Source organism: Salvelinus alpinus, chromosome 7, assembly GCF_045679555.1.
Source record: "Salvelinus alpinus chromosome 7, SLU_Salpinus.1, whole genome shotgun sequence".
NCBI lineage: Eukaryota > Metazoa > Chordata > Actinopteri > Salmoniformes > Salmonidae > Salvelinus > Salvelinus alpinus.
The window spans coordinates 21,143,066-21,165,654 of record NC_092092.1 but is presented as its reverse complement, the minus strand read 5'-3'; the positions used below and the strand labels follow the sequence as shown (position 1 = coordinate 21,165,654).

The 22,589-nt window shown below is 44.2% G+C and overlaps 1 protein-coding gene across 2 annotated transcripts in view; it reads right to left on the bottom strand.

The window, feature by feature from the left end:
* The window catches only part of srbd1 (S1 RNA binding domain 1), a 99,076-nt gene that overhangs the window by 64,455 nt on the left and 12,032 nt on the right, over positions 1 to 22,589 (bottom strand). For both annotated transcript variants that reach the window (XM_071409389.1, XM_071409390.1), the window contains exons 10-14: positions 21,035 to 21,138; positions 19,198 to 19,305; positions 18,944 to 19,101; positions 14,098 to 14,188; positions 13,754 to 13,861 (exon numbers count right to left, since the gene is read on the bottom strand). In XM_071409389.1, coding sequence (XP_071265490.1) covers positions 13,754 to 13,861; positions 14,098 to 14,188; positions 18,944 to 19,101; positions 19,198 to 19,305; positions 21,035 to 21,138 — 569 coding nt within the window. The remainder of the gene's footprint in view (positions 1 to 13,753; positions 13,862 to 14,097; positions 14,189 to 18,943; positions 19,102 to 19,197; positions 19,306 to 21,034; positions 21,139 to 22,589) is intronic.

Below are 22,589 nucleotides of genomic sequence, written 5' to 3'. Positions count from 1 at the left end.
AGCAAGGTCTCACAGCCACTCACATCAATCTGGTGGCAGACGCTCGTCACACACACATTCACACACAGTCACTCACACAAACATGTCACACATGTTTAACACACACACATGGCAGAGCAGAACGCGTTGGTGCCCTAAGGGGAGAGAGATTGCTGTGCTTGGCCACCAGTGGGGCAGCAGGGTGGCACATTGTTGGCCACCTGTGAGTGCCCACAGCCCCCACGCTCCCATTCAAACCATATCTATCTACTGGTCAGCCTGGGCACAAACTGTTCATAGCCAGCCTCCTTTACGTCTTGTGTACATTTTGAGAGGGGGGACATGTCTCTCTAGTCTCATGTTCTTATCCATCTGGTAAAATGTGCAATTACTCATATTGGCTTTATTGTGCATCTTGGTTTCCATTCTTAGTTTCTATTCCATCTCAATCTTAAAACGGAGCTTGAGGCCACTTAAAATAAGTCCTTCTCATAGATATACACACACACACACAACTGATTCCTTGGGCCAATTTAAGGAGTGACTGCTATTGCAAGCATTCAGATGTGGCATTGAGGTTTCCATGTTTTGATGTTTCTTTCTCTCTAATGTCCAATGGCCATAAAGTCCTCCAAACGGCCCAGCAGAGCCAAATGAAGCGTGAAATGTGCAGTGCAGTAAAAGTGTTATTGCTGGAGATTGGCTCCAGCCACTCTGAGTCGCTGAGAGACATACGTATGGAAATGAACACACACACGTCTGTGGGGATTTGACGCTTTGAGTTCGTGGCGACAAAGAACCTTGCTTCATTCTCACAAAAAGCTACCATCCATCAGCGCAGACTGCATTATAGTCCATGACATCAGCAAATCTTTGCGTATATTAGGGAAAATATAAACAGAGTAGTGGTAAAAGCTTACTTGTTAAGAACGACTATAGGGTTATGATTACGTATGCGTTATGGTTGACAAGAAATATACCGCTAATGTACCATACAAGTGTCAGGCATAAATGTATGTCGGATAAGATGTTCAAGTTGATTATACAGTATGTGTATGTGTATAGGAGAGATGATGTAACAGTCCTTAATACAGAGCTCTTGGGAAGAGAGCCAACAAGGGAAACTCAGCGACAGCAGGAGAGGACACCAGGACGTGTTTCTGAGGCGCTGCTGGGTAAAGGAGCGGACAGTGGAAGTTGGAAGAGCGCCCCAGTCCGTACCACAGTCCAGACCCCCGTGTCCGTCAGTCTGTCCTTTGTGATTCAGACGGCTAACCTTCAGTGAGCCTCTAGCATCCTGGCTTTTCTCTGTAATTATCCAGGATCCTAATCACCCTAGCCAGGATCCTTGCCTGCCTGCCTGCCTGGCTGGCTCCCTCCTGGGCCCAGGCCACATCATCATGGGCCAAACCCCCCTAAGCCAGCAGTGATCTCATTCCACCAGGAGCAGGGTGGGATCAGAGCAGTGATTACCTGAAGACAGAGTGGAGTGCGGCCAAGGACAGAGCCTCACCACCACTAGTAGTACTACGGTGAGGCAGGCAGGCAGGGACGTCAGGCCTTATACACTCTGACAGTACAGGGACTGTAGGGAGAAGCTGCTTGTTACAGAGCCACTCACTGACAGGACTCATCACTATTCATCTCTCTCCACGCCACTGGTTCCTGGACAGCAGATACTTGGCAATACATGGAGCTTCGGACCTGGGCTGAGGCTCACAGGCTTAGAAAGGTGAGGACAAAAAAAATATCCAACTAACACGGTCATCGGTTTGGCATTTAAGGTGAACTCACCAAACATTCTACTCCTGCTTGAAATCAATCTCTGTTACATATCACATATCTCTCTCTCTTTCTTAAGGAAATGTCACAAAACCTCTGAACACAAACCACTGAGCAGCGGTGCCTTGTCACCCCATTATGGTGGCTACTCAACAAGACACAGCAAAACCCCAATACCACCCCAGACTGGATGGACAGACTGACAGATATAGACAGAGAGAGAGTGTCTTGGTCCATATCCTAGCCTTCTGCCCAGTGCAGAGTGAAACTGATCTGGAGAGACTGGCTAGCCGGTGGCATTGGGGATCGGCCTTGGGGTCTCTGATACTGGGCGGAGGGGGGTGACGTTTGGGGGGGGGTCATCTCTGTTCTCGTCTGCCTTTAGGAGTGACAGGGGGACATGGTTCCCAAGCGGTCAAGGGAACCAGGAACTCTGTATCATGACTACTGCCCAGAGATCTACAACTCTGCTCTGATGGGGTTAATGTCAGCTGAGCTTGTCCTTCACATGGACACCCACCGGCCACGCCATGATGCCATCTCCTCCATGTCCAGTTATACACATTCTCTATCTCAGTCATACCCAGTGCTTAATTTGAGCCGGATCCTGTTTGCGATGTAAAAATTCCAATAAAAGCGATCAGTGTTAATTTGAGTTGCATCCTCTGTAATTCTCCTGCCCCCTAAAAAATGTACTGTGAAAACGAGTTCATGGTTAACTTAACATTGTAGCCTAGAGACCAACGCATGGCCGTTGCTGTGTTGAGAGGGAGAGAAGCGCACCTGAATCTCTCACATAACCAGAGTGAGTTTCGGGCCTCCCGAGTGGCGCAGCGTTCTTAAGCACTGCGTCGCAGGGGGTAAAAAAAAGGGGATAAAAAGTAAATAAATAAATATCTATAGTGAGATTCACTAAAATGCTATAATTCGGAATACTACACCAGGAGTATAATTTAGCCACAGAGGATCAATATAGCTTATTAAAAACAACGCAGGTTCCTGAGTGGCGCAGAGGTCTAAGGCACAGCATCGCAGTGTTACGGCGTCACTACAGCCTGGGGTTCGAACAGCCGTGACCGGCAGTCCCATAGGGTGGACCACATTTGGCCCAGCGTCGTTAGGGGAGGGTTTGGTCGGGGGGGCTTTACTTGTCTCATCGCACTCTAGCGACTTCTTGTGGCGGGCCGTGTGCCTACAAACTGACCTCGTCAGTTAAAGGGTGTTTTCCTCCGGCACTCTGGTGCGGCTGGCTTCAGGGTTAGGCAAGCGGGTGTTAAGAAGCGCTGCTTGGCTGGTCATGTTTCTGAGGACGCATGACTCGACCTTCGCCTCTCCCAAGCCCGTTTGAGAGTTGCAGCGATGAGACAAGATCGTAATTGGATCGCAAATGGATATCACGAAATTGGGGAGAAAAAAGGGGTAAAATGACAGACACATTTATTTTTTAAATACCTAGCTGTGGACTGTGCGTAGCCCAATCACAAGGCTTAGCCTACAGTCGGGACCGCGTGGCAAATCTGTTAGTGAACAGCATGCAGCCAAAATAGGCCTTTCACAATATTTCATATACAATCGTGGGTAAACACAGTTTGGAAAGCAAATGGCTCATGCTGAAAAGAGAAGACTAATTTGTCTGTAGGCTACCAAAATATTTTATAAACTTCCAAATAGGCATATTGCCTATTTGGAAGGATGAGTCAGTGAAACTGGAAAGCTTTTGTAGGGCTTTAATCTCCTCATATTGTGCAATATGTGTCTCTCCGCAATATGTGTCTCTCCGCACACCTAGGCCTAGGCTATAGGTGGATTCAAGACAAGGTCGTCTCAGTTTGTCAGTGTCAAAGTAGCCTGTCTTTTCAATCATTTGTGTGGTATTAAAAAAGATTCAGTCATTTAAAATGATGTAGAATTGCATGAAATGCGTTTTTAAAAGGCCAACATGTTTTGGGACCCTAGGCTACAAATAAAATCCCCCATGTGTGCAACTTCTGCAAGCACCTCTACTCTACGCCACTACACAAAAGCATTAATAACGCCTGCAATGCTTTATTATAAAGGTGTCCTTTTTATTTTGCATTCCGGTTCCTTCAGAGCACCCCAGGTCACCCCTCTATCACTTTTTGTTCCGGCACCTCCTGATCTACAAATTAAGCCCTGTCTTACCGCATCCTGAGTGCCAAGAGGGACTGCTGTAGCAGAACCCGAACTAGAACTGAAAACCTGGACTGTCTTTGTGTGGACTGCTTTCAAAGGTTATCCTAAATGTATTGAGTCAATCCAAGCATGAAATCAACAAGCCAACTGAACTCCTGGAACATTTCCAGGGACAAGAGGTAGATCTAGTACTCTAGGTTCACAGCTCCATAGCCACTAGACCAGCTGAACTGGCAGAAGTTAGGACACACTGTAACCCTGGCCTGGCAGACAGGGAGGTGGGGGGTAGGCGGGTGGATGTCACCGCGTTGCACTAGCCTCAGTGACACATCTTAGGTCACTGTCATCGGCTGGTATCCAGCACTGAGGGCTGCCTATCTGAGAGGTGGACACAGGAAGAGAGGAGCGTCCCTTGTCCAGCAGCCGCTGAGCCCTGAGAGGGCGTTTATGCCCTGTGACAAAGGCTGAGTGTTCAATGGCCTGCTGCTAATACAGCGTGACAGAGAAGGTCACACTGTGGAGGGACTGGGCCTGTCAACCGGCCATCCACTCACACTTGATAATGAGACTGGGAAGGTACGTGTGGCGGGCCACCATGACGAGAACACACGCAGAGTACAGGAAGAATACACACACACTGCTCACAGAATGTTGACCATATCTAAAGTGACCTATGGGAGTACTCCTCTCCCCACTCTCCTTCACCCTAGGGCTGTGGGATGAAATTTCGTCAGCCGGTGATGGTCAAGCAAATAACAGCCGGTCTCATGGTAATTGACTGTTAATCAACATAAACACATTTAGCATCTCCTGGCTTCCACGCATAGCCTACAAGCCACTCATGCAGACCTATGGAACATCTACATTTAAAAAATCCATGTACACCAGCCTACACCATCACAATAAATCAATGATTTATTTTAGACAAGTCTAACAGAACATGATAAGAAGAAAATGTAGTCTATTTCAGAAGAACAGAATAGCATACTCTGAGTTGTCCTTATGTTAGGCCCTGATCTGGCTATGCCATATGGCTGTGGGCTACACTAGTTTATTTAGCAGACAAGATTTGGTTAGAGCTCTGTGCCATCACTAGCTGGCTACCACCGGGTTACTCAACCCTGCATCTTAGAGGCTGCTGCCCTGTGTACATAGACATGGAATCACTGATCACTTTAATAATGTTTACATACCGCTTTACTCATTTCATATGTATATACTGTATTTTAGTTAATGCCACTCTGACATTGCTCTTCCTAATATTTATATATTTTTTAAATTCCATTCTTTTACTTTTAGATTTGTGTGTATTGTTGTGAATTCTTCGATACTAATGCACTGTTGGAGCTAGTAACACAAGCATTTCGCTACACCCGCAATAACATCTGCTAAATATGTGTGTGACCAATAAAATTGTATTTTATTCATATTATTTTTATAGTATGAAGAAAACAATTGAACATAGCTGGAAAAAATATCCTTTATTTTTCTCCAAAACAATCTGAGGGAGTGCGCACATGTGCCTATTCTGTGTTGGGCGGTTAACAAAGAAACAGGTACCCCTATATTCTTAATTTAGAATTATTTATGCAACTTTAGTTGTCATACAAACGTTGGGCTATGTTAAAAATGTTACACATTCTAAGGCTGCATGATGCAACTCTAATTATGATTTGTAAAAAAGCACATGAAAGGCGCAGGCTGTACACACTTCATCAGTCTCTCATTCACAATTTGACAAGCACTTGATAATGCCTCAAATTTCCCGGGTGCATAGCCTTTGTGTGGCTGTAATGCCCCCTAAAACAATACATGCCTTTTGCGGCCAGTGGCCGTTATGCCCTTGGGCTGAATATAATAATTATAATTTCCTTCTCCCGGCTGCTGCGTGCTCCGTGATCGGGTCTTTCTCACAGGCTACAATTGAAGACAGACACATCGGGGATGCAACTGTGCGTGTCCTTATGCAATTCCAAGGCGCATATAGAAGCTATTGGAAGAACTGTCCACATTTACTTTTTGTCAGCCAACAAGATGAGAACAGCAAAAGCACTAGCCTATGTCAATCTACTATCCCCCATAGCACAACAGTTTACCTATTTCATTCTACCTAGAAATAAATATTCAAAACATAGTCTGGGACAGTTGTGGGATGCGATAGATCCCAAATGAATACAACCACTAGCATCAAAAAACTTTTTTTCAGCAAATAAGGCTGACACAACAGCTCAGAACATTTAGCTTAAAATGTTGATACACTATTAGGCTATTTCTTCACATTATAAGCACATCAATGCGTACACGGCAGTAGGCTTATAAGCGCAAATGTTTCATTAGTGGGAAAACACGTGATTATGCATGTAATGCTTTTATTATAAAAGGTGCATTTTTATGGTGAAAATGATCTTCCCCAAACTTGAAACTCACATGCTGCTTATGTACGCCAGTTAGGCTCTACACCCGTTGTAAAGTGGAATAATTTTCTTAATTTTAAGAAGTTATTTGGCCACTTTAGCTGTGATACAAACCTTTAAAAAAACATATAAACCTATGGGCTAGGCTACATGAGGTGTGCGGCTGATTTGAAAAAGTTGCAAGCTAGGCATTATTCACAAGTGATAATATATAATTCACAACTGATAGGCTAATATTGTCACCCATCAGACTATTCTTGATTTAATCTTGTCTTTACATATACTAAATAATATATGTGTGACATTTGTTTTAATTTAGAATGGACCATTATCATGCACCTGTCTCGAAACGAGGGAAGGGGAGAAAAAATACATGTCATCTATGCACTTAAATAGCGAATGGAGGATACTTTTCCCCGTGGTTTATTTTCATGCCAGCCAGGTAGGCTTTACTCCTGTTGTAAGAGAAGCAATGTGCTTAATATTATGAGAAAAAAATATAGTAGGCCTATAGTAGCCTATAGAAAGCTGATGGGATCCTCCTCTTTTTAAAAGAGACCATCACTCTGTTTTCTCACGCAAATGCATAGCCTATAGAAATGTTGCGCAACATGAGCTCATGGGCTCTCATGAAGTGTTTGATTAGATTTTTGATAACATTTGCATTGATGTCAGACTGATTAGAGTGCTGAGTATCAGGCAGTTAGCAAGTTTGGTAGGCTACTAATGACCAGCAGCAGCATCAAAGCTTGGAGAAGCCTAATTACCGTGACTAAATGTTCATGTGGAATTTGACTGCCGTTGTGGTGGTAATACGGTCAAGGTAACCGCCCTACTCCACCCCACTCTGTGGGGTAATTGGACTAGTGAAAGCTCAGACATAATTAAGACACAGCGCTCCCTACGAAAACAACACTATCTATCTGCAGGGATCAGAGGCAGAGGTGGGCTGGCAGACAGGACAGGGGTGAGGGGCAGGGATCAGAGGCAGAGGTGGGCTGGCATACAGGACAGGGGTGAGGGGCAGGGATCAGAGGCAGAGGTGGGCTGGCAGACAGGACAGGGGTGAGGGGCAGGGATCAGAGGCAGAGGTGGGCTGGCAGACAGGACAGGGGTGAGGGGCAGGGATCAGAGGCAGAGGTGGGCTGGCAGACAGGACAGGGGTGAGGGGCAGGGATCAGAGGCAGAGGTAGGCTGGCAGACAGGACAGGGGTGAGGGGCAGGGATCAGAGGCAGAGGTGGGCTGGCAGACAGGACAGGGGTGAGGGGCAGGGATCAGAGGCAGAGGTGGGCTGGCAGACAGGACAGGGGTGAGGGGCAGGGATCAGAGGCAGAGGTGGGCTGGCAGACAGGAAGGGGTGAGGGGCAGGGATCAGAGGCAGAGGTGGGCTGGCAGACAGGACAGGGGTGAGGGGCAGGGATCAGAGGCAGAGGTGGGCTGGCAGACAGGACAGGGGTGAGGGGCAGGGATCAGAGGCAGAGGTGGGCTGGCAGACAGGACAGGGGTGAGGGGCAGGGATCAGAGGCAGAGGTGGGCTGGCAGACAGGACAGGGGTGAGGGGCAGGGATCAGAGGCAGAGGTGGGCTGGCAGACAGGACAGGGGTGAGGGGCAGGGATCAGAGTGAAGCGCCGTGGAGGCAGCAGCAGGCTGCAGACAGGCCATGGTGTGGAAGGAGGAGAATCCCACAGCTCATATATTTCAGATCAGACTCAATGACGCCAAGCCACCACGCCAACTCCTCTATAGTTATGGTACATATAAAGTGCCTTCCTCTGCCATATAGGCTACTGTGTCTATATTGAAGCTAATTCAAAGAGAGAGCGAGTCAGAGAGAGATACCATGCAAAGAGACGCACAAGAGCAAAGACAAGAGCTGTAGAGAGAGACGTGGCACAATGACAAGGACTCCATTCATGGTCAGAGAGGGAGGCTCAACTCTATCTGAGCCATCTAAAGATGGCACAACTACCTTGAAACATAGCCAACCACAGCCATGTTTTTTTAATGTCAATGACAGTCTTGCTCGAGTTATGCACATGGATCTGAAGTTAGAATTCAACCAGTAATGAAGCTCTAGAATGGGACTGGAAGTAATAAAGTAGTCTTTACCGTACAGCCAAAAGCTACACGATGTCAGATCACTGTTATTAAAGACAAATATAAAATCCCAGGAGTTGACTAATTGAATGGATACAATTATATAAAGTATGACATTTTCTTCTACACTTGGCTATACTATTTCAAACAAAATTATTTAAATCAAAATATACTATTTAATTCACTTGATTATTATTCCTTTTCTTCTCATTGCTTGAATTAGTAACTGTAGTAGAGGAAAGGGAATAGAGGTGAAAGGGTAGTAAGGTATCCTAGAAATCTCTTGTACATCACAGTCTTTGGTTACCCGACAGGAATGGTGTACGGCAGGAAATAGAGATGAGATTTATTTTTGATAGAATTTTTGTATTTTACCCCCCTTTTAGATCTCGTCTCATCGCTGCAACTCCCCAGGATTTTCAAGATATCGATAATAACGATAAGTAGCATTTACTAAAGGAATGTAAAGTTTGAAATGAAGTAATACTGTGAATATGGTGCATTGCTTACGGGACAATTGGTAGCTACAACACTCCATGCAGTAGTAATAGTAAGGATAATATTTCAAAAACTAACTGGCGCACATGAATGTAATTCAGTCAAATGATCATGATATGGATTTTTGTCCACATCTCCCAGCTCTAGTAGGAAAGGTTTTCCTGGAGATCTGGTGAACATCAGGAATAGTGTGGACAGACACACAGAAATAAAGAGACACATCTGTGTCCAGGCTGGAGGTTTTACCCGTGACCCCTACCCCTGCCCAGGACCCACTGCCTCCTGGACACAATTGCCCTACATACAGTGCGCGCACACACTCATCTTCCCTACAGACACACACACACACACACAGTACAAAAAAGGTTTCAAATCAAATCGTATTCGTCACATGCACCGAATACAACAGGTGTAGACCTTAGTGAAATGCTTAGTTACAAGCCCTTAACAAAATGCAGTTTAAGTGCCAGCTTAAGTGAAACACCACACTATAGCTGGGCAATATGTACAAAAATCTATTGTGATAAATTGGCTGAATTGATGTCATAGCGCTAAATATAATGACACGTTTATAACATTAATGTGCACCACAGTTGTTTTTTTATCATTTAAACTACCACTAGTTTGATAGTTGTAGCTATCAATTGTCCCATTAACAATCACTCATATTAATAAACTTATTTCATTTCTTTAGTATAGGCTACTTATCGTAATGAACAATATCAGCAAAATGCCTCTGTTATCTGATCGGTATGGTCAGTGTCGATCATTTTCAGTTGATCGTCCTAGCTCTACACAACACAAAGATAAGTTCAATTGCAGTCTGAAAAGGCTACACTCCTCAACTTCAGTGAGCAGGTTAGCAGGTGAAGACAGAAGATGACTGCCTTATTAACATGAGTACATCTAACAACTCACTCAACAGGCAGACGCCTCCCTCCACCCACTCTCCCCTACGCCTCCAGTCCACCAAGACCCAGTCACACACGGAGTGATGCAGCAGCAGGCCCCAGAGAGCCGGGTTGCCGTGGCCAGGGTAGGGGAGTCCCGGAGGCTCATTTCAGTGTGCCGGCTGCTGGCGCTGGCTGTCATTCCACAGGAGCAGCCAGGCGGAAGGGCAGAGGGGAGGAAGGCTGGGGGGAGACGTGGGGATAGGCATGGTGGTGAGCACAGAGGGGTGGGGGGTGCACCTCAAGGGGTTCTGATCAAGCTGTGGCACAGGGAGACAGATAGCAGATGGTACGGATGAGGCTGCCTCTTTAATTAGATTGGCGCGCAGGAGAAGTGGTTGAAGTGTGTGTTCCTGGGCTGAGCCAGAGCAAGAGAGAGCGCAGACACACACACAATTGTTTTTACATAACTTCTCAAGTTCACACAGGCATTCAACATAAGTTACCACTTAACGGAAGAATAGTATCATATGATATTGTATAATACAATCAAAATAAGTATACGATACTCATCCATGACGTTATTCACTATAATGCTTGTTCAACTCAATCATCTCCAAGACATTTGGTTACAAGAAATCTGGGATTTGCAGACTCTAGTCTTTTTGGAGTAAGAATACGTAATATCTAGTTGCAAGCTTATGTACAAGACACATATGTTTTCTCCATTCACAGCAGTTCTGAGGAAATTCACTTAGCGAGAGGCTCCGGTCGAGCCTTTCTTCACAGCGAAATACGAAGAATAATTGCATAGATTCGCCCAAAATAAAAATCACTATAAGGAGAGAACTGTTTCCAGTTGCTAAAACAGTCTGGGGGGAAAGCGAGGAACAGAGCAGCCCTCGCCACAGTGTTACGGATGGCCCACATTTATCATGAGGAGATTAAATAAACTGTGTGGAAGTTTGGCCTTGGTTGGAGTGCCGAGAGGCCTTTGATTTAAGGCTCTGCGATCTAATTTTTCACCCACAGGATTCGCAGAGGCGTAGAGAGTGTCTCGCCACGTCAGTGAGGAGATTCACTGAGCCACGCTGCCTGTCAGTCAACCCACCAAAATGAACTTTGTGGTTTGCACGACTGTTGTTGGTCAGGTGCGGTCAAAGCGAGCAGCCCAGCATCCTGGTCTTCTGATGTGTCGACCGCCAATCTGGCTCATCATCATCATCAAGATGACTTGGCGGTTGCCCGGGTCAACCAGGGGTCGATCAGCAGGACCAAAAGCCTTGTGGGAGGTGGAGTCACCAGTGCTAAAAAGGTCATTCCTCATCGCTAATGATCCTTCCCTTGACTTCAAATTACAATACCATAAAAAGGTCTTAGGGAAAACCACAGTCCTCCTCAAGGAATGGAACTCTGGAAATCCAGGAGGCTGGAACTATTTTAAGCATTTGGGGGGGGATTTGATTTGATCGAACTGTTAAGAGCGAAATCCTGGGAAATATCTGGAGAGAAACAAAGTGTCTCTGCCTCACTCCAACAGGGACATGTCTCTGCCTCACTCCAACAGGGACATGTCTCTGCCTCACTCCAACAGGGACATGTCTCTGCCTCACTCCAACAGGGGCATGTCTCTGCCTCACTCCAACAGGGACATGTCTCTGCCTCACTCCAACAGGGACATGTCTCTGCCTCACTCCAACAGGGACATGTCTCTGCCTCACTCCAACAGGGACATGTCTCTGCCTCACTCCAACAGGGACATGTCTCTGCCTCACTCCAACAGGGACATGTCTCTGCCTCACTCCAACAGGGACATGTCTCTACCTCACTCCAACAGGGACATGTCTCTGCCTCACTCCAACAGGGACGTGATGCTTTCACACATCTGAGACTGTGGAGGGTTCCAAAAACACTGGCTGGACCCACTCTGGTCAGGGTCAGACTACAGTCACCTTGTAGTACCAATGGAACCCTCAACCCTGTCTGCTCCAACATGGAACAGAGCCTAAACTAACTACTCAATGATTGACTTTAAGTGGGCTTGGAGAGAGACATGGCTGACAGTGGGGCTAGATGTGTGCTTAATAGAAATACCCTCATTCTTTGGAGAGGAGACAGTATTAGAGAGACCAGAGTGAAGCTGTGAAGCCGGGTCGTCTGATAAAAAGTAGAAACCCACAGACAGAGCACAGCCTAGTCTAGAGGGAGAGGCTAATACAGGACAGCCATTCAACACCACATAAAAGGGAAGTTAGACATTCCTACATGTCACAAGTTAAAACTAAGCCATTTTAGAACAAAATACAGCTATTATCTGGAGGTGGATATCTTGCTACAATGATGTGTTCCAGTTTTCCAGCTTTGAAAAGAACTGTCCCAGTAGAACCAAGTTAAAGCAAACTTAATAAACAACCAGAGATTTCAGCTTTGACCATTAGTTGGGAATAACAAAACACTGGCTTTCATGGGAGTCACATGAGCCCTTAGGGGCTGAATACGTGTAGGAGAGTCTGTATCTAAACCTTATTCTGGGCTGGTGAGTGAAATTGATCCACTTGTCTCACAGCTGCTGTAGAGGTCCATTTATACACAATAGAATTCGAGCCTAAAAGTGCAGAGGCAGACACCGTTTCTGGGCCTGGCAGCAGCTAGCGACGAAGAACACAATACCCAAAGCGCCACCACCACCTCCCCCGCCATTTTTGAGTGGTTCTGGGCTGCAATCCAGTTCTGACCCAAAGTCAACAAACAAACGTCGGCGCAAGAGAGACGATCAGAACTCTAGTCGTTATTTGGGTTGGATGGGATAGTGCTGCATTGTGCTGCGCTGGTTACAGCGGCGGATGGACTGCAAGAGATATTTGCTCTTAATTAGAGGCGTTCAAACAAAGTCCAGATGACATTTAAAACCCACAAGAATTACCCATTCCAGGCCCATATCCTTTAACCTAGCCACCCCCCCCCCTATTTCCCCATGCTAACCCTATTTTGTTACCTTTGTTAATTCTATTGATGAGTGAAGCTCCCTACAGTTAACATTTTAATTGTCTTTTGAATGCTGAGAGGAACCTGTAGGCACCTCCTCTTAGTGACATTGACTCAGTTCCCTAGGTAGCCTACATACAGTAGGAGTCCACACTTAGGACTTTATCTGGGGACATACAGTAGGAATCTACACTTAGGACTTTATCTGGGGACATATAGTAGGAATCTACACTTAGGACTTTATCTGGGGACATACAGTAGGAGTCTACACTTAGGACTTTATCTGGGGACATACAGTAGGAATCTACACTTAGGACTTTATCTGGGGACATACAGTAGGAATCTACACTTAGGACTTTATCTGGGGACATACAGTAGGAATCTACACTTAGGACTTTATCTGGGGACATACAGTAGGAGTCCACACTTAGGACTTTATCTGGAGACATACAGTAGGAATCTACACTTAGGACTTTATCTGGGGACATACAGTAGGAGTCTACACTTAGGACTTTATCTGGGGACATACAGTAGGAATCTACACTTAGGACTTTATCTGGGGACATACAGTAGGAATCTACACATAGGACTTTATCTGGGGACATACAGTAGGAATCTACACTTAGGACTTTATCTGGGGACATACAGTAGGAATCTACACTTAGGACTTTATCTGGGGACATACAGTAGGAATCTACACGTAGGACTTTATCTGGAGACATACAGTAGGAATCTACACTTAGGACTTTATCTGGGGACATACAGTAGGAATCTACACTTAGGACTTTATCTGGGGACATACAGTAGGAATCTACACTTAGGACTTTATCTGGGGACATACAGTAGGAATCTACACATAGGACTTTATCTGGGGACATACAGTAGGAATCTACACTTCGGACTTTATCTGGGGACATACATTAGGAGTCTACAGTAACGACTCTGGTCTTACCAGTATGACACGTCCAGAGGCTGGAAGAAACGTTGGCTGATGAGGTCAGCAAAGAAGGCCTCAGTCTCTCGACACGCTGTGCCGTTGCCGATAACCACCGTGTTACAGCTGTGTGTATGAAAGAGTTGACGGAGAGTGTGAAAAAGAAACCAAAAAACATTGTGTTCTATCAACAAAAAAGGGGTTAATTGATCTATTTCTGTGAATATTCAAACATTTTTATTTTATTTGAATACTCTTAAAAACCTCTTGATTTCATTTTGATAAGTAGTGTTCTTTATCTTAGTGATATACACTACACAATGTGCCACAGTTGATTTAAACTAACACACCAGATGCAGTACCTGTATCTGATCATCAGATGGCGCAGTTTGTCTGCCTCTCTGTTCCCACCTGAACCATGGAGGTACACCACATCTGTGTATAATATCTGACCTGGGACAGAAAGGAGGGGTGAGTATGTAAGATGGACAAATGCTTCTGTGTCACCAAGACTGAGGAATAAAGAAGACGCTCCTACTAGCTTTATCACAGGATCTGACCCAAGAAGAGAGACAAAAAGAGCAAGTGAAGATGATTCTTTAACTTTATTTATTTAACCTTTATTTAACCAGGTAGGCAAATTGAGAACACATTCTCATTTACAATTGCGACCTGGCCAAGATAAAGCAAAGCAGTTCGGCACATACAACAACACATAGTTACACATGGAGTAAAACAAACATATAGTCAATAATACAGTGAAAAAAATAAGTCTATATACAATGTGAGCAAGTGAGGTGAGATAAGGGAGGTGAAGGCAAACAAATATATGTATAAATAAATAAAAATATAAAAAAGGCCATGGTGGCGAAGTAAATACAACACAGCAAGTAAAATAAAAAATAAAAACACTGGAATGGTTGGTTTGCAGTGGAAGAAAGCGCAAAGTAGAGACAGAAATAATGGGGTGCAAATAAATAAATAAATAAATAAATAAATAAATACAGTAGGTAAAGAGGTAGTTGTTTGGGCTAAATTATAGATGGGCTATGTACAGGTGCAGTAATCTATGAGCTGCTCTGACAGCTGGTGCTTAAAGCTAGTGAGGGAGATAAGTGTTTCCAGTTTCAGAGATTTTTGTAGTTCGTTCCAGTCATTGGCAGCAGAGAACTGGAAGGAGAGGCGTCCAAAGGAAGAATTGGTTTTGGGGGTGACTAGAGAGATATACCTGCTGGAGCGCGTGCTACAGGTAGGTGCTGCTATGGTGACCAGCGAGCTGAGATAAGGGGGGACTTTACCTAGCAGGGTCTTGTAGATGACCTGGAACCAGTGGGTTTGGCGACGAGTATGGAGCGAGGGCCAGCCAACGAGAGTGTACAGGTCGCAGTGGTGGGTAGTATATGGGGCTTTGGTGACAAAACGGATGGCACTGTGATAGACTGCATCCAATTTATTGAGTAGGGTTTTGGAGGCTATTTTGTAAATGACATCACCGAAGTCGAGGATTGGTAGGATGGTCAGTTTTACAAGGGTATGTTTGGCAGCATGAGTAAAGGATGCTTTGTTGCGGAATAGGAAGCCAATTCTAGATTTAACTTTGGATTGGAGATGTTTGATGTGAGTCTGGAAGGAGAGTTTACGGTCTAACCAGACACCTAGGTATTTGTAGTTGTCCACATATTCTAAGTCAGAGCCGTCCAGAGTAGTGATGTTGGACAGGCGGGCAGGTGCAGGCAGCGATCGGTTGAAGAGCATGCATTTAGTTTTCCTTGTATTTAAGAGCAATTGGAGGCCACGGAAGGAGAGTTGTATGGCATTGAAGCTCGCCTGGAGGGTTGTTAACACAGTGTCAAAAGAAGGGCCAGAAGTATACAGAATAGTGTCGTCTGCGTAGAGGTGGATCAGAGAATCACCAGCAGCAAGAGCGACATCATTGATGTATACAGAAAAGTGAGTCGGTCCAAGAATTGAAACCTGTGGCACCCCCATAGAGACTGCCAGAGGCCCGGACAACAGACCCTCCGATTTGACACACTGAACTCGATCAGAGAAGTAGTTGGTGAACCAGGCGAGGCAATCATTAGAGAAACCAAGGCTGTCGAGTCTGCCGATGAGGATGTGGTGATTGACAGAGTCAAAAGCCTTGGCCAGGTCAATGAATACGGCTGCACAGTATTGTTTCCTATCGATGGCGGTTAAGATATCGTTTATGACCTTGAGCGTGGCTGAGGTGCACCCATGACCAGCTCTGAAACCAGATTGCATAGCGGAGAAGGTATGGTGGGATTCGAAATGGTCGGTAATCTGTTTGTTGACTTGGCTTTCGAAGACCTTAGAAAGGCAGGGTAGGATAGATATAGGTCTGTAGCTGTTAGGGTCAAGAGTGTCCCCCCCTTTGAAGAGGGGGATAACCGCAGCTGCTTTCCAATCTTTGGGAATCTCAGACGACACGAAAGAGAGGTTGAAGAGGCTGGTAATAGGGGTGGCAACAATTTCAGCAGATAGTTTTAGAAAGAAAGGGTCCAGATTATCTAGCCCGGCTGATTTGTAAGGGTCCAGATTTTGCAGCTCTTTTAGAACATCAGCTGACTGTATTTGGGAGAAAGAGAAATGGGGAAGGCTTGGGCGAGTAGCAGAGGGGAGGGCAGTGCTGTTGTCCGGGGTGGGGGTAGCCAGGTGGAAAGCATGGCCAGCCGTAGAAAAATGCTTATTGAAATTCTCAATTATAGTGGATTTGTCGGTGGTGACAGTGTTTCCTATCTTCAGAGCAGTTGGAAGCTGGGAGGAGGTGTTCTTATTCTCCATGGACTTTACAGTGTCCCAGAACTTTTTTGAATTTGTGTTGCAGGAATCAAATTTCTGCTTGAAAAAGCTAGCCTTGGCTTTTCTAACTGCCTGTGTATATTGGTTTCTGGCTTCCCTGAAAAGTTGCATATCACGGGGGCTGTTCGATGCTAATGCAGAACGCCATAGGATGTTTTTCTGTTGGTTAAGGGCAGTCAGGTCAGGAGAGAACCAAGGGCTATATCTGTTCCTGGTTCTAAATTTCTTGAATGGGGCATGCTTATTCAAGATGGTGAGGAAGGCATTTTTAAAAAATTAACAAGGGAAAGACTCAAGGTTAGAAACCTCTTTTGCGAGGGGGAACCTGGAAAATGGAATGGATGGACTAATACCCTTTCCATACAAGTATGCCGACCCAGACCGTACTTAGTTGGCTTGGATAATTTCCTTTCAGCACTGTTCAAGCAACTATGGTAGATAGATGCGTTACCAGGGCAGTGCAGGTCAGCTCGGCTTGCTTCGGCTAAGCTAAGCTCAGCAGTGTGAAAAGGCCATTTGGAGAATACTCCTCCTGTTGCACTTCTCCCCCAGATGTGTCCATTCCTGTGCCTCTGTAAGGACGGACGGACAGAGCTGGGTCGTTCCACGAAGAGAGCCTTTTGTGTCCCTTTGATATTTTAAGTAGAAATTGTGCACCAATATTGAATTTTAAAAGCCTGTTTTATTAAACAAAGTGTCCTTTAATATAGACCACATGGAGAATTTAATAACTCAGATTTTATATATTAATAAAGGCTTGCTATAGTGCCAACATTCAGCATTTTGACATGTCCCTCCGTCAACTCTGTCACTTCTAGGAAGATTTCAAACCACTTAATCTAAACATGTCTCCAGGTTTCACCATCATTGTGAAGTCCTAGTTATTTTTTTGCTTTGACAGTCATTTCTGAAGATAATTATTTATTTCATGTCATTAGTGATTCATTTACGTATGCCCCTCATTTTAAAGTCAACCCTGTTATGTGAACTGTACTCTCGTTTTAATATGATGAAACAATTCATTTTATAATATTTTTTTTTCAAAAGAAACATTGAACATCTAATAGTTAAATGATAGTGTAAAAGCAAGTGAGCTGGTTATACTCTTTTTAGCAATTTTCTGGTGTTTTGTGGTGGAAAACGGAACAGGTCGAGAATAACATGTTAACACTGTTACCCATAGATAGACAGTCTAGAAATGTTATGGCAATTTCATTTTTTTGTGTGATGCATGTCACTACCTGTTGCACACAACAAGTTTCCATTCCTCCGTCACAAGGGGGATTTATGGCTGATTTAATATGAAATTGTCAACCCTGTTACAGTCAACCCTGTTACTTTATTTGGCACTTTTTGGGTGAACCGACCAAATTCACAAAGAATTCTCATCGAAAGCAAGTCTAAGAAGCAGTTGATCTGTTTTATGTGTGCTATTTCTATGCTTCCCGTTCTTAAGTTTAGTTTTTAAGTCTTTTACTTTCGGTTTTGTACACCAGCTTCAAACAGCTGAAAATACAATATTTTTGGTTATTGAAAATATATTTCACAGCGGTTTAGATGGTACAATGATTTTCTACACTATACATTGCTTATTTTGTCCCAAACTGAAATTAGGCAAACTATTAGAATTTTAGCAACCAGGAAATGGCGGAGCGATTTCTGCATATTGCACCTTTAATATGTACTTACTATAGTATATATAGGGAGGGGGGGAATTATTATAAAGTTGAACGTGCTCTTTGACAGAATGCTAAAATTAGGTGAAATCAAACGTTTATTTTTACCAAGTTACACTTCTCAAAAGGCACCGAATTGGTGGAACGACTCAACTTCTGCCGTCTCCTGTCAGGCTGATGGGACACCACTGATCCTATTGGAAGGCTCCGACGGGAGGTCATGTGACCAGGCACCCCCAGACCTGTCATGGTCAAGCTGAGTGTGTGTGTATGTGTCGATGCGTGTCTGTTTGCGTGTGTTTGCTGCAGGGCAGATGCCATAACACAGGAATGCCAGCTGACAAACCCCCGCCGGGTTGGCAGCCTGAACTGTGGCCGGGCCATCAGCTGCCCAGGAGGAGGGCCCAAACGTGGCCCTGCATGGGGCCCCGCCCACAGAGGCCCGGTGGGAGGAATGCCCGTCAGCTCTGTGGGGTGGAGACGAGAGGGCCCTTGCTCCTCCAGTAGTACAGACTAGTAGACTATACTACAGTATAGACCAGGCATGTGTGACTGGTCTTTGCAGATATGCTAGGATGTTTATTTTCACATAGAACTAGGACAACACATTTTCTCTGATCTAGAAGCAGTCTTTTGACTGAAACACCAATCTTCACCCTATACCCAGAAACGCAGAGTGGAAGAGGGGCATGTTAGTATGGGTTCTTACTGGTAGGGGAGAGGACGGCCAGTTTACAGCCGTGTCTGAACCCTGGGTCCACGCCCATGATGACACGGCCTCTCACAGGACACACCAACAGACGCTGGCGCAAGTTTCGCACAAACATGGCTATGGACTCCTTCTCCGCACTAACCGTCAGCTTCGTCCTGACAGACAGAGAGAGACAGGAGCTATTTAAAATACAGTACAGTAAAGTCAAATTCATTCGTGGAAAACACACACACACAGAGTTCAGTACAGACCTGTAGCTTCTGCTGAGCAGGGGTAATAAGAGTCTTTTGTACGAGTCCTCCACTGCGTCTCGTAAGATCTTCATCAGCTCCTCTCTAGTGTAACCCTTGGGTCTCCATCTACAGCGGAAACCAAAAATTATATTAAATTGAGTCATTTTCTGACAAAATTTATATATGGATGCACAGTATCCCTTTTGGTGTGAATCTGATGTTTTAGAGTTATTCTGTGAATCTTGTAAACCAAAAATGTAAGTTTTCACCTTTCTCTTGATCAGGAAAGGATTAGTTATATATGTGGCTTCAGTAAAATGCAGGTCCTCTCACATTCCTTGCCCTCATAGGTTACAGTACAGCTCCATGACTAAATAAAGTCTTGGTTTGAGATTTTTACACCACCATCACTTAAAACGGGATCTTTTTCAATATTATTGTTATGAATCGGATGCCTGGAGAGTTAGTTAAGCAGATATTAAAATAGAACGAAATAAACATTTTACAAGAAAAGGATTTAACAAAATACATTTTTTTTTTTTATGTTGGGGGGAAATTAATATCTCCTCACAAACCATTTTAAAAAAATCACACAAAACACTAATGTATTCAATTGATACACTTTCCATGATAAGCAAGTACACCTTTAGTAGGAATTTGCCACATTGCTGGGTAGATATGCATTTATGTAAGATGTAATATATGATTTATAATACAATGTTATTCTCAAACAATTAATTAAAGAAATACAGAAATTAAATATGCTAAAAAAAATACATATATATTACCTTTTACCAGATTGAAAACAAATTCATTCATGAGAGAGAAAAAAACAGGGCCTTGGTCTATATCTCACTCAAATACATTTTCTAAAACAACAAAATGTGTCAATTTGTGTTTTCTTGTATATCAACAAATTAGAATATCATATTATGGTCTACTTCAAAACAAAATAATTGTATGTGCTGTTATGAAAATAATCTCATGTGCTGTTTCATTTACTGTGGTGTTTTCATTTATTTCACTGTGAAAAACTCCTTTTCAGGGTCAATATTGTTGTACAGTGTAATATGATGTATTTAAAAGCATGATCATATGATGTTTAAAATAATATTTTGAGAGCTCTACAGCATAAAGTACGTCGAAATATGTAAAAATAAAAAAATAAAAAAACATTCTCCATTTGGGAATCTATTTGAACTATTTTGAAACAAGAGACTGGAAAACTATTTATACTAACACCATAAAAAGCCACTGAGCTGTGAATGTGGAGAGGCATTTTCACATTGATGACTCTATGATCTTTACTGCATTGAATCCAACTTGTGAGCGAGGGTTCATTTCCACAAAAACATTGTCAATTATTATTGCTAAGCCATGTTATGCATAGTATTTTACAAATATTTTTTTTACACAAAGAGAAAGAAGCTAACTTTGACTTTATCTATGGCTATATGAGCTTTAAAAGACAAAGAACAGTTATTTAATAACTGCATGGAGCTTTGAGTTACTTTCCGTGTCTGTTATAGGGAACGATGCTCTAGAAGGGGCCACTGTAACCAACGCAGAAACATCGACTGTGTGACTATACATGAACCTGACTCCCACCTATGCCCTTCACACCTGGGGGACAGACTGCAAGCGGCCACCACTGTTTTGACACCACTGTTACAGAATGGTACAGGGCACAGACAGAGAGAGGGAGCAGGAAAGTACAGGAGAGAAGTTCAAGGGCTCGGTGTGTCTGTCTGTGTGTGTCTGTCTGTGTGTCTGTCTGTCTGTCTGTCTGTCTGTCTGTCTGTCTGTCTGTCTGTCTGTGTGTGTGTGTGTGTGGGGGGGGGGGGGGGGGACCGACCTGACGTTGAGACACCACCTACAGAAGTCGCTCTTCACCCTGTCAGGGATGTTGACCTTCACTGTCAGAATCTTCAGATTCTCCCCTCGGTTAATGGCCAGGGTCTGCAAGAAAAACATAACCTGTTGAGACAGGCGGCACACGGCACCACACGGCACAGACCCCCACGCCCCCCTAACCCTCACACACACTTTCCAAAAACAGCACAGAAAGCCAACCCACGCCACACTGGCACGGACACACACAGTCTGCTCACACAGTCTACACTGTAGAAAACCTCCCTGCTCTCTCCCACTAATTCCTCCATCTAGCTATAAGGAAAGGTGGCATGCTGTTAAGGAAATAGTTTTAAGTGTCTGACCTTTTCGGAGGAAAACCTTTTGAAGAGAAAGGGAAGAAATGACCCGTCAATCTGGATTCGATGCAGAAGAGCCAAGTTGACAAATGTCCCCCCCCACACATCCTACCAGCCTGCCACCAAGCAGTCACCACATCCACCCCCGCCCTCCACATCACAACAGCTAATGGCCAGATCGAGACAGAAATTAATGCTGCAAGAATTATGATGAAAATTATATTTCCTTTTTTGGCATGTTCCCCCATTGAGCTTTTGGGTTCGCTGGGTGATTTCTCATGCGATATTCATCAAATCTGAAGTTTTGCGTGCGATCGAACAAAGTCGGACAAAACATCCAACAAACTTTCATGTCCTCCCCCACATACTCTATTCCTCCTCACTGAGTGGGGTTTCTCTAAGGGACAACTCAGCGGAAAACGCCATAAAGAAAAACACACAGATGTTCTGTCAGAGAACAGGCATCTATCCCAGTCCTGTCTGTGTTGGTGAATCAGTGTTCCTTAAAGAGGATGACCTGGGTGAGAATGTTGGAGGTGATGGCTGTGACAGCTACCTGAACGCTGGCCACAAGACACCCCCCTGCCACGCGTCCTCCATCGCTCTGGGCCTGACGGGACGGCTAGCTTCCTCTATCACCAAACACCATTGAAATCAACACTCCAAGCGCCACAAATGTAGATGGCAAGGGGGCGTAGCATAATACCCAGTAATGTGAAAAATCCCAATCACTCCTTTATGGTTTCCTCTCCATCACACACTCCAAGAAACCCTTTCCACAACCAGGAACAATGCTAAGCCAAATTGATAGCATTTGAGTGTAGAACACAGCCAAAACTAGACAGAAAAAAAAACATTTCCCATGCTATGATGTGAACTACATCACATCTGCCTGAGATTTAAGGAGTTTGGCAGATATTAAGAGGTTGTTACCAGACAGTCTGACAAATTCAAACCTTCCAATTTTTCCTACTGCAGGACAGGCAAGTTCAGTATTTACATTATTAATATAAAGAAAAAAGAAATTTCCAACATATCATGTTCTTCATAAACAATGAAATCATAATTGGAAAAATATGAGGAATGTTAGCTACATTAATGAATATTATTTTTAAGACTGAGCGATTCAGATTCAATATTTACTTTTTAAATAAGAGTAAGGAAAGGTGAATGTGTTGCTCGTTGAACTGGGCGATAGGC